Raw genomic sequence first — 13,407 nt, 5'->3', positions numbered from 1 at the left:
GATAACTTGAGGAGCTGGCGGTGCCAGTGAGAAGGGCTGGATGAATCTGGGTGAACCGGGGACAGTGGTGCTGCCTGGGAGCCAGAGAGGGAGCAGTCTGAGCAGACCAGTCAGGCTCAGGGATAGAGAAGCAGGGGAAGGAGGAGCCGGAAGATGACTGGTTGTGGGGGCCACGTCTCAGAACAGGACTCGCGTGTCCTGCTGGAGCCCTGTCGGAGTCCTGCCCCTCTCGTGGGATGGGCAAGCCAGGTGGCCAGGGAGGGGCTGGCTCCTTCAGACATCCAAGGCCGCTGTCTTCCCTGCTTGCCCCCGGCGTGGAGTCTGGAGTCCATCAAAGCGGAGTGTTTGTTTTTCCTTTTTGGCTTTGCTCCGTTTCCCAGCCGTGCACCACCCCCAGCCAGGACCCATGTCTCTGGCCTCTGGTGGCCCCGGGGGTTGACTGTCCAGCAGCCCCTTGAGGCCATTCTCAAAGAGAGGAAGTGGCCTCATTTTAATCCAGTTCCCACAGCCTTGGCCTTTCTAGAGACCACAGGGAATGGAAGGGCTGAGGGTATGGACAAGTCTCCTGGAGTCACTGGGGGTCACTGAATCCATTCTGAGGGTCCTTCTCCTGGGATGCCTGTGGCCTTAGGAGACTTTGGATCCCAGTGAGTGACCACCTCTCCCCCGCCCCCCCCGCCCGCCCCTACTTGGGCAGTTTAACCCTTGTCGTTCACTTACAGACATCGTGAACACGGCCCGGCCCGACGAGAAGGCCATAATGACCTATGTGTCCAGCTTCTACCATGCCTTTTCGGGAGCGCAGAAGGTACCGGGCAGGGCCAGGCAGGCCCACCTCGCCGCCACTGCCCAATGCCGCCGCTGCCTCTCGCCTCCCACGCTCACCTCATTTCTCTTGCAGACGGCAGTGGCCTCTCTCCGACTGGAAGCCATCCCCCCCGACTCCAGGCGTCACTGCCCGTTTAGTCTTTGCTCACGGTATCTTTTGAGTGCCTGACCTGCGCCAGGCTATTCCAGGCACTGAGGATACAGTAGTGACTGAGTCAGGCAGGATCCCTGCTCTCATGGAGCTTACATTCCAGTGGGCATGACCGACAACAGACATGTCCACAGATAAAAAGTCATTTCACATGGTGATAAGCACAGTAGAGCACGTAGGGCAGGATGGTGGGATAGAGATGTCTGTGGGGCTGCTTCAGCTGGGGGCCCTGACAGGAGGCTTCTGCTGGGTGACGTGGGCGGCCACTTGGAGTGATGAGCAGGTGCTGCCGGATGAAGATCAGCAGGAAAAGCATTCCAAGCAGAGGGTAGAGCAAGTGCAAAGGCCCTGAGGCAGAAATGAGCTTGGCTTATTCAGGGAAGAGTGGAGAGGGAAAAAATGAGGTTGGAGATAATAACAGTGCCATGGTGTGTAGAATCACCATAGTCTGAGATCCGGAGTTCCATTCTAAGGGCCCTAGGAGACCGTTTGGTGGTCTGTTCTGGGGTAGTAGGTAGTTAATGTAAGACGTGATCTTACTGATGTTTCCAGAAAGATCAGTTAGCTTTTGACCCTTCTAGCCCTAAACCGGTCTTCCTTTTTTTTTTTTTTTTAAATTCATTTCTTTACTAGAGAGAAAGAGAACAAGCAAATGGGGGAGCGGCAGAGAGGGAGAGGGAGAGTCCCAAGCAGGCTCTGCACTGTCAGTGTGCAGAGCCCAAGGCGGGGCTCGAACTCACGAACCATAAGATCATGACCTGAGCCGAAATCAAGAGTCGGATGCTTAACCGATTGAGCTACCCAGACGCCCCTTCCTTTGCCAGTAGCTAGTGTCACAAACCCAGGTCTGGTTAGAAAAGGACTCCACCTGTTCAGACTTCCCTCTTTCCCTCTACAAAACCTCAGCGATACGTGTCCACACAGCCGGAGCCGGGGTTTGGCTTCCAGTCCAGAGCAAGCGCTATTCCTCCCGCATGAGCCTAGGGTCCGGCCCCGGCCGCCCTCCCTGCATCTTTCACTCTCTCCTGCCTCTCTCTCTCTCTTTCTCTCTCTCTCTGCGCAGATATTGTAGGCACTCTGAGGCCAGATGAGAAAGCCATCATGACTTACGTGTCCTGCTTCTACCACGCTTTCTCGGGGGCTCAAAAGGTGAGCTGGGGCGGGAGCACCCCTCGCTGCTGTGCCTGCAGACTTGCCCTCACTGTCCCCCCCATGTCCCCACCACCCACTTGTGGTTGGAGCCCCAGCATGGGGACTGACCTGGGTCGGGTTCTCGTGACTGTGGGCCTCTGGTTCCACCATTGAGCCTGCAGTCCAGTGCGGACACGGCACCGATATTCTCTCCGTGAATACGTTCCCCCCTCCCCGCCAGGAGGGTGGTGGCATCCCAGCGGCTCTGGGCGGTCGAATCCCAGCAGAGCTGCGGTGCGGGCACTCGGTTGCCCTGCCCTCTCCGTGATCCACACCCAGCCGTTTGCCCACCGCACTGGCATCTCACTGGGGTTCCTTCCCTCCCAAATGCCCCAGGAAAGGCTTGGCATGAGCAGGTTAGACTCTCCTCTCAGCCTGTACCTGCCCACCCAGTTTGCCAGGCCCCTGTCCCTGGCGGCCCCGCTGACAGGAGCGGAGCATCAGAAGTGTCTGTTCCCAGCAGTGGCTGTCTGCTTCCAGGGGAGAGAGGCCTGCTTGGAGGCCTGTGCACCTGTGTGCCCTCCCCTTGCCTCCTGGTCTCTGGTCTTGGGCAGTAGTATCCTCCCAGTGACTTGATTTTGTGTCATGGATTAGAAATGGGCAGGGAAGAGGAGAAATTAGCTCTTGTTTCTTGAACACTTACTACGTGCTGGCAGTCCTCCAAGGACTCTGCACCTACAGGTTCTGGGACAGTCCTGCACACACCCCCGGGGCGTGGGTGCCAGTATCTTCACTTAAAAGGGGAGGAGACTGAAGTTCAGAGAGGTCACAGGGCAGGGGCTGCACCTGCTATTGCCTGTGGACCCTGCTCTGCCACCTCTTGGCAGTGTGACCTTGGATGGGTCACTTCCTCAGTTTCCCCATCTGTAGGAGGGTGAAACGAGTGCATGTAGGCACGGGGTGAGTTAAAACAGCGCTGAGCCCCGTAAGTGCTCAGTAAATCATCCGGTGGCTGGAACAGCCTTGCAGGGCCCACCCGTGCCCACCGTGGTCCTTCCAGCCCCGTGGCCAGAAACAGCTTTTCATAGCCTCTCACCACCTACCCACCGTGTGACTGCAGCTCCTGTTTGGCGTGTTCTGCTGGAGGGCAGAGGAGGGGGGTGGGTGCGGGCAGCCACGGAAGATTCCAGGACTCAGACCCTGACTGACAGCACGTTTGCCACTGGACTCACCGCTCTGCAAGCCCAAGCCATCCTCGGCCCACCACATCCCCCCCTTCTGCCCAGACCGCCCTCCTGTGCTCAGAGCCGAGCTCCGCTGTGGTTGGGGCTGGGCAGCCTTGAGGGATTTGTGGGAGTGGATACTGGCAGGAAAGCTCAGGCCAGAGCATTGGGCGTTTTTGAGGCAGCTGGGCCCCTCTTATGCGAGAAGCTGTTGGGAGCTGCCCATTCACCAAGGGACGTGCCGCCTCCAGGCTTCTCCAGCGCCGAGTCTGGCTTCCTCCGGCCTGTGTTTACGTCTCAAGACAGCCTTGTGATGCTTTTATTATTGCTTCTTGTCCTCGGGGACTCCATCCTGTCTCTTAAAAGAGTGCTCTCTGGCATTTGTTTTGTTTTATAAATACAAGGTGAACCCCAGGCCTGGCACCAAGCATGACTGTTCCCTCCTGATAGTTTATTTCTAGTCACTAAGCATTTACTCCTTATTCCTTTGTTCACTCACTCATTCATCAACTCTGAGTACCTAAAACATACCAAGCCCTGAGCTGGGTGCCGGGAATTCATCTGTGAAGCAGAGCACCGCTGACTAGCAGCTCCTGCCTTCGTGGGTCTGCCTGGCACGGTGGGGCTGAACATGGGGTGCCCGTTGTGTCTCCGAGCCAGCGGTCAGGGACTGACCTCTGGGACTCCCCCCACAAGCTGTGACCTTAGCTCTGCTTCCTGCACTCACCGGGGCTGGATGTTCATCGGCCGAGGCCCCTGTGCACCTCATCTCTGAGGAGCACTGCCTGGGGCTGCTGCTGTGCGTCCTGCGGCGTGACTCACGGTGTGTGCCCGTGTGCGCACACACCAATCTCCGCTGGCCCCCACTCACCTCCCCGCCGGTCCCAGAAGCAGTGTGTGGATGGGAGAGGCTGGGCGTCGGTGCCTGCCGCTCGCGGGTCTGGAGCCATCCCCAAGCCTCTCTGTTTTCCTTCCCCGCCACTCTGTAGACCCTCCTCACTATTTCTGTTCCTGTTCTGTTGCCGTTTCAACTTCTCCTCTTGGACCCTTTCTGTGCTTCTTGAAAGGTACCTGGTCTCTCCTCTCCCCGTGTGGCGCCCCCCTTGCTCTCCTTCTTCTCCACTCCTTGCATTCCCTCCCGCCCCCCCAAAAGCAGGACGAGGGAGGACGTTGTCCTGTAGTTCTGAGCAGAGACTGGTCCGTCTCCACCACTCCCTGCCCTCTGGAGCGTGGCTCCCTTCTGCCCCCAGGATTGTGACTTCTGCCCAATGAGCCATCAACACCCACCTCCGAGGGGGGAATTAGGAAAGGGACACGTGTGCTTTGCCTGTGCACTGACCACGGACTTCTCTGGGGGGCACCATGCAGCTATCCAGTGCTTGGCCTTTCTGCCATGGACCTTCCCACCCAGGGCGAGACTCCAGGGCCAGGCCTAGCTAAGGTCCCCTCCGACACACAAGCCTTACCCAGCCTTCCTCCCTGAGGACCTGTTTATCCACTTCCCCGTAGTGGGAGGGCTTTCCGGCCCTCGGCACCTCCGGGGTCCAGGCTGAGGGGCCCAGCTATCCGGGGAGGGGGTGGTGCCTTAGCAGTAGGGTATGGGGACTCCGGCGGAGCCCTTCAGGACATGGCTGCTCAGGGTGCTGTCTTGCTGGAGCTGTGCTTCTCTCCTTCCTTCCTTGGGGAGTGCTGTGTGGGCTGTGGAAGAGCCAGCTTCCAGGGGATGAGCCCATCAGGAGGGAGGGTCACCAGCCCTCAGGCGGCCCTGACTGTGGTCTTCCTCTGCCCCAGGCGGAGACTGCTGCCAACCGGATCTGCAAGGTGCTGGCCGTGAACCAGGAGAATGAGCACCTCATGGAAGATTATGAGAGGCTGGCCAGCGACGTAAGTGCCACTCGTCCCGCCCCTGGTGGCCCCACTAGAGCAGGAGGATTGGGTCGCCTCTCGTTACCCTTGGCCGCAGGTCATGTGAAGCTTGCAGAGGGGCGAGCAGGTATGGCAGTGACCCTTTCTAGATGGAGCCGGTATGTGACCTTCCAGGCTAGTTTCACAAGGCCTTAAGGGTCAGGCTGGCGTGTCACCTTGCTCCCTGGCTCCCTCCGTCTTGAGCTTGGGTTCTTGCAGAGGTACTCAAGGAGAGTTCTTGAACACCCCACCAGACACGGTGACGGGACTGGGGCTTGTCATGGCGGGCCCTGTGCTCTCCACAACCGCCCTGGGAGGAGGGAACTCCTGTTACCCCCTTCTCCAAGCGGAGAAACAGACCCAGAGAGGCTCAGGCACCAGGCATGCGGCTGGTGCAGTAGAGAGCCGGGGTTTGAACCCGGGCAGTCTCACTCCAGAGCCTGAACCCAGAAAGTCAGCTGGGAATGTGGGTGTTTAGTAATTGTCTTCTGGATTCCCTCCTGTGTGTTGAAAATTTCCATATTAAAAAAACAAAAACATTGAAGCTCCCCAAGAGCCATGGTTTGACTGCTCTTCCAGACTAGTGGTTCCCAGACTTTGAAGTTTCATGGATCAGGAATATTTGGAAAAGTATTTGACAGCCAAACTATAGTGACCAGCTTTTTGTTTTGCCAAGTTAAGGATATTTTTAAAAGAAAAGGCTAACCAAGGTGCCTGATTGGCTCACTTGGTGGAGTGTGCAACTCTTGATCTTGGGGTTGTGATTCGAGCTCCACGTTGGGTATACAGATTACTTAAAAAAAAAAATTAAAAAGAAAAAGCTACCATTTGTTACCACCATCCTTTCTATCACCAAGAAAAAGTTAAAAGGTTATATCTTGGGATCCCATCCCTTCCTAAGAAAGGGCATTTGGCTCCTTGCATCAAGATATAAAGACACATAGATACCTTCTTCCTTGCTTTTTTCTTTTTGCCAGAACTTGGCATTTGGGAACCACTTCTTTTAAGTGTATCTACGGTAGACAATAGCTGGTTTTACTCTTCTAGAATGCCCAGTTTGTTTGCTTGTTTATACCCGGGCCTCACTCTATATGACAGATACAAGCGGCTCATCAAAACACACGTCACTTTTTTTTTTTTTTTTTTTTTTCAATTTTGCTTTCAAATTGAAAGGCCGTGCATGGTGCCCTGGCCTCCTTAGAGGAAGCCTGGCATGCAGTGGGCTCTTCCCTTGATGCGCTTACGGCCCACGAACGAGGAGGCAGTGAGACGTCTCTCTCAGACGATGCTGAGCTCACTGAAATGGCGCTAGTGAGGTCATGTGGTGGGAGGTGATGGGAGGGATGCTGGAGTTGAGGCCCCCTTAGATCCGAGGAGAAGGAAGACCGGGAACAACGGCATGAACAGGAAGTAAGCAGAGAACAGCACGGCGGCTCACAGGGGGCGTGCATCCCCATACTTCCCGGCCGTAGGATCCCAGTGGGGATCATGGGGAAGCCAGGCTGGGGAGCGGGGGTGATCCCCGAGACGGGGCCCCTGAAGACCCATATCCCTTGCACCCGTGCGTGGGGCGAGGCCCTTCCCGGCACCCTGAGGCTTGTCGCGGGCCCACAGCTCCTGGAGTGGATCCGACGTACCATCCCCTGGCTGGAGGACCGCGTGCCGCAGAAGACCATGCAGGAGATGCAGCAGAAGCTGGAGGACTTCCGGGACTACCGGCGCGTCCACAAGCCGCCCAAGGTGCAGGAGAAGTGCCAGCTGGAGATCAACTTCAACACACTGCAGACCAAGCTGCGCCTCAGCAACCGGCCTGCCTTCATGCCCTCCGAGGGCAGGATGGTCTCGGTGAGCGCCCGGGGGGGGGGGGGGGGGACCGGGGCCTGGGAGGCACAGGCCAGCCTGTGGCCTGCAGAACTGCAGAGGGGCGGCTCTATACCACCCCAGGCTTATCGCGGGGCCAGCGCTGGCTTTCTTAACTAAGAGGCACAGCCTGTGGGGTGCAGGGGTGTGGTTGGGGGCCGGCTTGACCCTTCACCGTGGTCCACCTCCCCCATCACTCCTTAGAATTTTAAACCCACCCCCAAACCCACACCTTATTTTGTGTGGCATTATTTCACTTTGGACCCCCAGTTGGCCATGATTCCAGACCACCATGTGCTCAAGACCCCTTTTCAGGAGAGGGCTGGTATTCAGCGGACAGTCACCGGGCTCTCGTAGCGCCATCCGTGGCATTCATTCATTGTCACTTATTCATTTAATGCAAAAACTGGATCGCACCTGCCGTGTGCCGGGGCCCGTCTAGGCATCTGGATACAGCAAAGCAGGGGATAGAGGTGACCCCAGCCCCTTGCTGCTGCCCGCCTTCACCTCAGCATCCCTGGCCCCTTTGTGAGCCCTGTCCTCTCGTGTCCTCGTAGGATATCAATAATGGCTGGCAGCACCTGGAGCAGGCAGAGAAAGGCTACGAGGAGTGGCTGCTGAATGAGATCCGCAGGCTGGAGCGGCTCGACCACCTGGCAGAGAAGTTCCGGCAGAAGGCCTCCATCCACGAGGCCTGGACCGACGGTACGGTCCCCAGCTCCCTCAGGCACACGCACGCGTGTGCACCCACAGCGCCTCCTGTGTTGTTGGGTCTGTTTGTCAGACCCCCTTTTCCTCCTGCTTGGGGATGAGCCTGTCAGAAATGCCATTTCTGGGTTCACCCGGCCCCAGGCAGCAAGCGACACTTTGGAGCCAGGTCCTCCTTGCCGCCCACCCTGCTCTGGCCTCAGAGATTACTTCCAGGTGGGCCCCTTCCTGGATGATTGGAGGCTGTCATCTAGGAATGTGGCCGAATTTTATGCGACTCCATCGAGAAGTGACCCTATCCCTGTCCACTCTGCCGTGTCCTCCCCGAGGATGGTGGCCATGCCGGGGCAAGGGAGTGGGCTCTCCCATCCCTGGAAACCTGTGTTCAGATGTTCTGCCCACCTTCCCTCTCCTACTCCTTTGTGACTGTGGACTTCACACTGAAGAGCCCGTGCTGGTTGGGCCTGTGTGCCTGAGCTTGGTCCTTAAGGGCAAGGCCAGGGAGCCGCCTCTCAGTTCTGTTGCCTGAGCTGCAGATGGAGCTTGCTGACCACCTGCTCCCCCCCTGGGAGCTCCTCCCCCCCCCCCCCCCCCCACAGCCACCTGTTCCCCGGCTCCGGGTGTGGGATCCCATCGCGTCCCCGGCCCTCGGTCAGGACCCGCACCGTGGTTGAGATCCTGAATCCCGGAGGTCTGAAAGCCTTTGGAAAATGGCCAGTGCCTGGGAAAGCCAAGAGCCGGGACTCATGCCCTCCCACTCTGGCCGCGCCTCCCTCCCGACTGTGCCCTACCACCACCGCTCTTCCTGGCTGATGTCACACTTCTTGTGTTGCTCAGTGTGATGTTTCATCCTTCCACCCCCACCGTCCCCCACGAGGCCCTCACTGAGCCTCTGGGGGCTCCTCCAGCCCCCGTCTACCCAGCTGTGGGGCAGGCGGCCCCAGCACTGGCCAGATGCTGAGATCTTGCTAGAAGCACCCATTCGGAGCCCACCCCGCCCCCGCCGGCCTTCGAGCATGCAACTCTGCGGGATCCGTAGACCTGGGCCTACGTCCCCCGTGTCCCTGGCTGCAGTTCAACTAATGCCCTCCTCACACCAGTGCAGGCCTCCGTTTTCCAGCAGCAGCTGCCAGATCCAGAGCAATACCCTAATCCAGCCTCTGCTGGGGAAAGAATGCGGAGGAGGAGATGAAGAGCCAGCTCGGGCCAGGGATGCAGGCGCCTCCTTCTGCCTTGCAGAGGCGGCGTCCACGATGAGGGGGGTGTTGTCATTTGGTTCATCTGCTCATTTATTCATTCATTCGCCTCTTCCTTGAGCACAGCAGCTTCCCAGGTGGGCGAGGTCCCTGCCCAGGGAACTGACGAGCCAGCCGACCCTGGCATTTCTTTAGTCAGGGGGCCCTTGGGCACACAAGTGGGTTTTACAGCATCCGTGTTCCCCAGCTGGACTCCGCTCTCTCCTCCTGTCATTATCCATGTCCTGCATCTCCATTGTCTTCCCACCGGCGCTAGGTGGCTTCCCCATGGGCCTCCCTTGGCCCGTGTTATCAGCTCTTCAATCCCTCACCTGGAGCCGCAGGAGGCTCTGGGAAGATGGTTTCCTGAGGCCGAGGGGTGTGGGTGTGATGGCCCGCCAGAGTTCCTTTCCTGGGAACGACTGGGACTGGCCTTCACTCAAAGGAGAAGTTGGCTCAGCCCCTAGCCAGGGCCCAACTGGTTCAGCGGCCTCCACACGCCCCTGTCGCACCCCTGCCTCCCTGCAGGCGCTTTGGCATCTGGCCTTCCGCCTCGCCTCAGCCTGGAGCCCCCAGGCGGGCTTGCCCACTCTCGTTCCCAAGACCTGAAGCTTCTGTCCCCTGAACCACTCGATTGTGCAACACGGGAGGACAGACTGACCTCCTGGCCCCTCTGTACTCCTGGGATCCAGCGGTAGCAGCCTTCTTTCCCCGGAGGGGTGGGCCCAGAGAGGGGGTTGAGCCACCATCATTCTGTGCCTCCCTCACCACCCGCCACAGCCTGCCGGGGCAAGGGTCCAGGTGGATGCTTTGCAGAGGGTTTTGGATTCTCTGGAGGAAAAGATAAAAATGAGCCCCTGGGTCCCTACTGTGGCTTCCCCTTGGCCTGAATCCAAGGCATCCATGGCCCCGGGCCATTCCTCCCGGATTCCCCCCCCCCCCCCCGCCCCGCCCGTGCACCCCTTGCCAGCTCTGTTGCAGAAACTCTGCTGAGGCAGAGAAGCGGTAACCTACTATTTGTGGTTCCCACCCTTGGGAGACAGCAGTTTGGGGAAGGGAATTGCAAGCTTGCCTTTGTGGCTAAGCCTCCTGCCCCAGCGCCAGGCCCTGTCCTCGGGGTGGAGGAGATGCGATGGTGCTGGTTCGGCGCCCGCCCTTCCCAAACATCACCTCACTGAGACTTGAGACGACACCGCCGTCGGCCCCATTTTACAGATGAGGGGACAGGTGGGGAAAGGCCACGTGCTGTCCCTCCGCTCTGCGTTGCCGCTCTGGTGCTAAGCTGAGTGAGCAGTGGGGTCTCTGAGCTGCCACTCCAGGGGTACCCCAAGGTGGCTTGCCTGAAGCAGAACACCTTGAGGGGCCGGGGGTCCCAGTCACCTTCCCAGGCTGGCATTCCGCTCCCCCCACGTCTGCGATACGCACCGCACCGCGCTTGCAGGGCTTACTTACTTGAGCTTCTGTCCTGGGGTATGTAATTAGCCAGGCTCCAGGACTAATAACAGTGTTCCTCTCTTCCCTCAAAGGGCCTGACAACGGGCCCCACCTCACTGCACACAGAAGGCCCGTGGGATGGCGTAGGACCCCACCCTGAGGGAGCCTGGCCTCTAAGTGCCAGGGGGCAGGCACAAGGGGTGGAGCCCCTGGAGAACTCTGACACTCTCACACTTGCCCTTCCCTCACTCTGCTGAGGCCTGGGCTGCACCCCCTGCCGCCTCCCTAGATGTCGGCCCTCCACAGATGGGTCCACCTTGCCAGCCGTGGGAACACTGTCCAGTTCTGGTCCACCAATAAAGGGCCCTAAGTTCAGAGCGCGCAGGTTGGATTGGGATATCTGTCTCAGACCCACTGGCCCCACAGTGTCTCCTAGCTCCGTCCGGGATATACTTGGGCTTAGGATCCCTTGAAAAGGCAAGGAAAAAGGTTCTGGAAGTTTCTAGCCTTCACAGCACCATCCCCAGTGAGGCAGGATGTAAGGTCCGTACCCCGTTTCCTTCCCTGTGGTCAGACGACCCTCTGGACTCCCACTGCCCTGTTGTCCGAACACCTCTTGCTGTCTGCCCCACCCCAGGAAAGGAGGCCATGCTGAAGCATCGGGACTACGAGACGGCCACCCTGTCAGACATCAAAGCCCTCATCCGAAAGCACGAGGCCTTCGAGAGCGACCTGGCCGCACACCAGGACCGCGTGGAGCAGATCGCAGCAATTGCCCAAGAGCTCAAGTATGTGTGGCCCGTCATGTCCCTGCCCCACTGTGGGGGCAGCGTCCCGAGGTCCAGCCCTCTCCACCCCCACCATCTCGTTTCAGATGTCAGGGAAGGGCCTTAAGGGATGATGCCCACCTTGTCTTAACCCCAGATGAGGATAGTGGGACCTGTATTCTCAGGCAGAAGGTCTCTGAGCCCTTTCCTGATTGCTTAGGCTGCAGTAGTCCCTGAGACTCTACCTTTTGCCTGCCACACCAACCAGGACCCCCACCCCCTGATGTGGCGGGCGGCCTAGCCCCCGCTGTTGCCACCCGCTCCTCCCTAAGGGGACTGGTCTGCACAGAGAGCCCATTGTTCTGCCCGGCCCCTTTCCTCTCTCGCTCAGAATACACTTATTGTGCGAGCTTCCAGGCAGCCGGGTTCTTTGCCCTCCGTTCCCCGCCCCAGTCAGATAAACTTGTGCACACAATTAGTACACTGAACCTCCAGAGCCGGTGAATGGAGCCTTATTCCACCAGCACAGCGGCCAACGGCAGGGACGGCCCAGGGAGCGGGAGGCTGAGGCCATTACTTCATGGAAAATCTGCAGGCCCTGGAGGGGCGGCAAGGCTCCCAAAATAGCCGTCTGCTCAAAAATAGGATGCTTGGCTGGAGCTGCCCTTTCCGCAGACACCCCCACCCTGCCGGTCATCCCTAAAGTTCTGCTTGCTCCTATGAGGCCAGCAGTGGTGCCTGGTGGAGCCCCTCGCCAGGCAGGGCCTGTTTCCTCCCTGACTCGCGCCCTCAGCACTGCCCAGTTGCTTTGAGGGTTCCCCATTTGCTCACTTGTGAGGCCTTCACCGTACTGGGAAGACACAGTCTCTATTGGTCACTATTAGGGGCACCCCTAGGGGTCTTGCAGCCTCTTCTAGGGTTGAGCCTCTGTCCCTGGCACACCCAGGTCGAGGAGAGTGAGGTCACATGCGAGATGCTCATAGGGGTCACGGGAGGTGGGCGTGTTCCACCACTGACAGGCGAGCTCCTAGAAGCTGGTGGGAAACAGTCTTGGAGTACGTCCGTAGGCACCGAGAACACTGTGTGGGACCTGTTACCCAGAGCCAGAGCCAGAGCCGGGGAGCAGGTGGTCACTGAGACAGGTTTTCTGGACCGTGGTGGCCCTGGACTGTTTGGGGTGCTGTCTGTTCCCCCCCGAAGATGAGTCAGAGAGCCAAGTGCTGGCCAGGGTGAGCCTGGACAGACAGCCTGGCTGAGCGTTGGTTAATAACAGCAACAAAAACTCAGAGCACTCGACGCTCTACACGCACCAGCTCGTGTAATCCTTCAGCAGCCCCATGTTATGGAAGGGGAACTGAGGCACAGAGAGGCCGAGAGACTTGCCCAAGGTCACACTGCTGGGGAGTAGTTGAGACAGGACCAGAGCTCAGGCTGCCTACCCCTCTGTGGAGCACAGCCTTGTTGCCCCTCCTAGCCCCTTCTGGCCCCTGTGTCCCATCTGCCTATCAGAGTCACCAGACGGTCCCCAGCCCCATCCCATGTCCTGTTCCTCCCAAAGTCGTTCCCTGCTGCCCACCCCTCATCAAGCCCCCGAGGTTTTGCCTGTACCCCGACTCCCTGGGAACCTCCCACTAAGAGGATCCGGTTCTGGAGCCCAGAGACTGATGGGAGGGGCAGGAGGCCATGCTGGTGGCTGAGGGGCCAAGGACTATTGTGACAGTCCACGTTTTTCTTAGGTATGTTACTAGTTGCTTAGAATGACATCGCAGGCTCATTATCCATTTTTTCTTAGTGCCCATTAAAATAAAATAAATCCCTTTAGGGGAGCCTGGGTGGTTCAGTTGGTTAAGCATCTGACTCTTGGTTTCTTTTTTTTTTTTTTTTTTTTTTTTATTAATTTTTTTTTTTTTCAACGTTTATTTATTTTTGAGACAGAGACAGAGCATGAACGGGGGAGGGGCAGAGAGAGAGGGAGACACAGAATCGGAAACAGGCTCCAGGCTCTGAGCCATCAGCCCAGAGCCTGACGCGGGGCTCGAACTCACGGACCGCGAGATCGTGACCTGGCTGAAGTCGGACGCTTAACCGACTGCGCCACCCAGGCGCCCCTGACTCTTGGTTTCAGCTTAGGATTTCAGCAGCACTGACAGTACAGAGCCTGCTTG

General features: G+C 58.4%; 1 protein-coding gene across 6 annotated transcripts in view; it reads left to right on the top strand.

The window, feature by feature from the left end:
* The window catches only part of ACTN4 (actinin alpha 4), a 71,412-nt gene that overhangs the window by 51,087 nt on the left and 6,918 nt on the right, over nt 1-13,407 (top strand). For 3 of the 6 annotated variants that reach the window (XM_045442436.1, XM_045442438.1, XM_045442434.1), the window contains exons 8-12: nt 723-808; nt 5,125-5,217; nt 6,853-7,083; nt 7,656-7,803; nt 11,113-11,263. In XM_045442436.1, the coding sequence (XP_045298392.1) occupies nt 723-808; nt 5,125-5,217; nt 6,853-7,083; nt 7,656-7,803; nt 11,113-11,263 (709 nt within the window). Of the gene's footprint in view, nt 1-722; nt 809-2,042; nt 2,129-5,124; nt 5,218-6,852; nt 7,084-7,655; nt 7,804-11,112; nt 11,264-13,407 lie in introns of all 6 variants that reach the window. The other 3 variants (XM_045442439.1, XM_045442437.1, XM_045442435.1) reach the window with 1 other exon arrangement.

This window comes from Leopardus geoffroyi, chromosome E2 (assembly GCF_018350155.1).
Source record: "Leopardus geoffroyi isolate Oge1 chromosome E2, O.geoffroyi_Oge1_pat1.0, whole genome shotgun sequence".
Taxonomy (NCBI): Eukaryota; Metazoa; Chordata; class Mammalia; order Carnivora; family Felidae; genus Leopardus; species Leopardus geoffroyi.
Note: the sequence above shows the minus strand (reverse complement) of the source record. Positions and strands in the feature narration are given on the sequence as shown.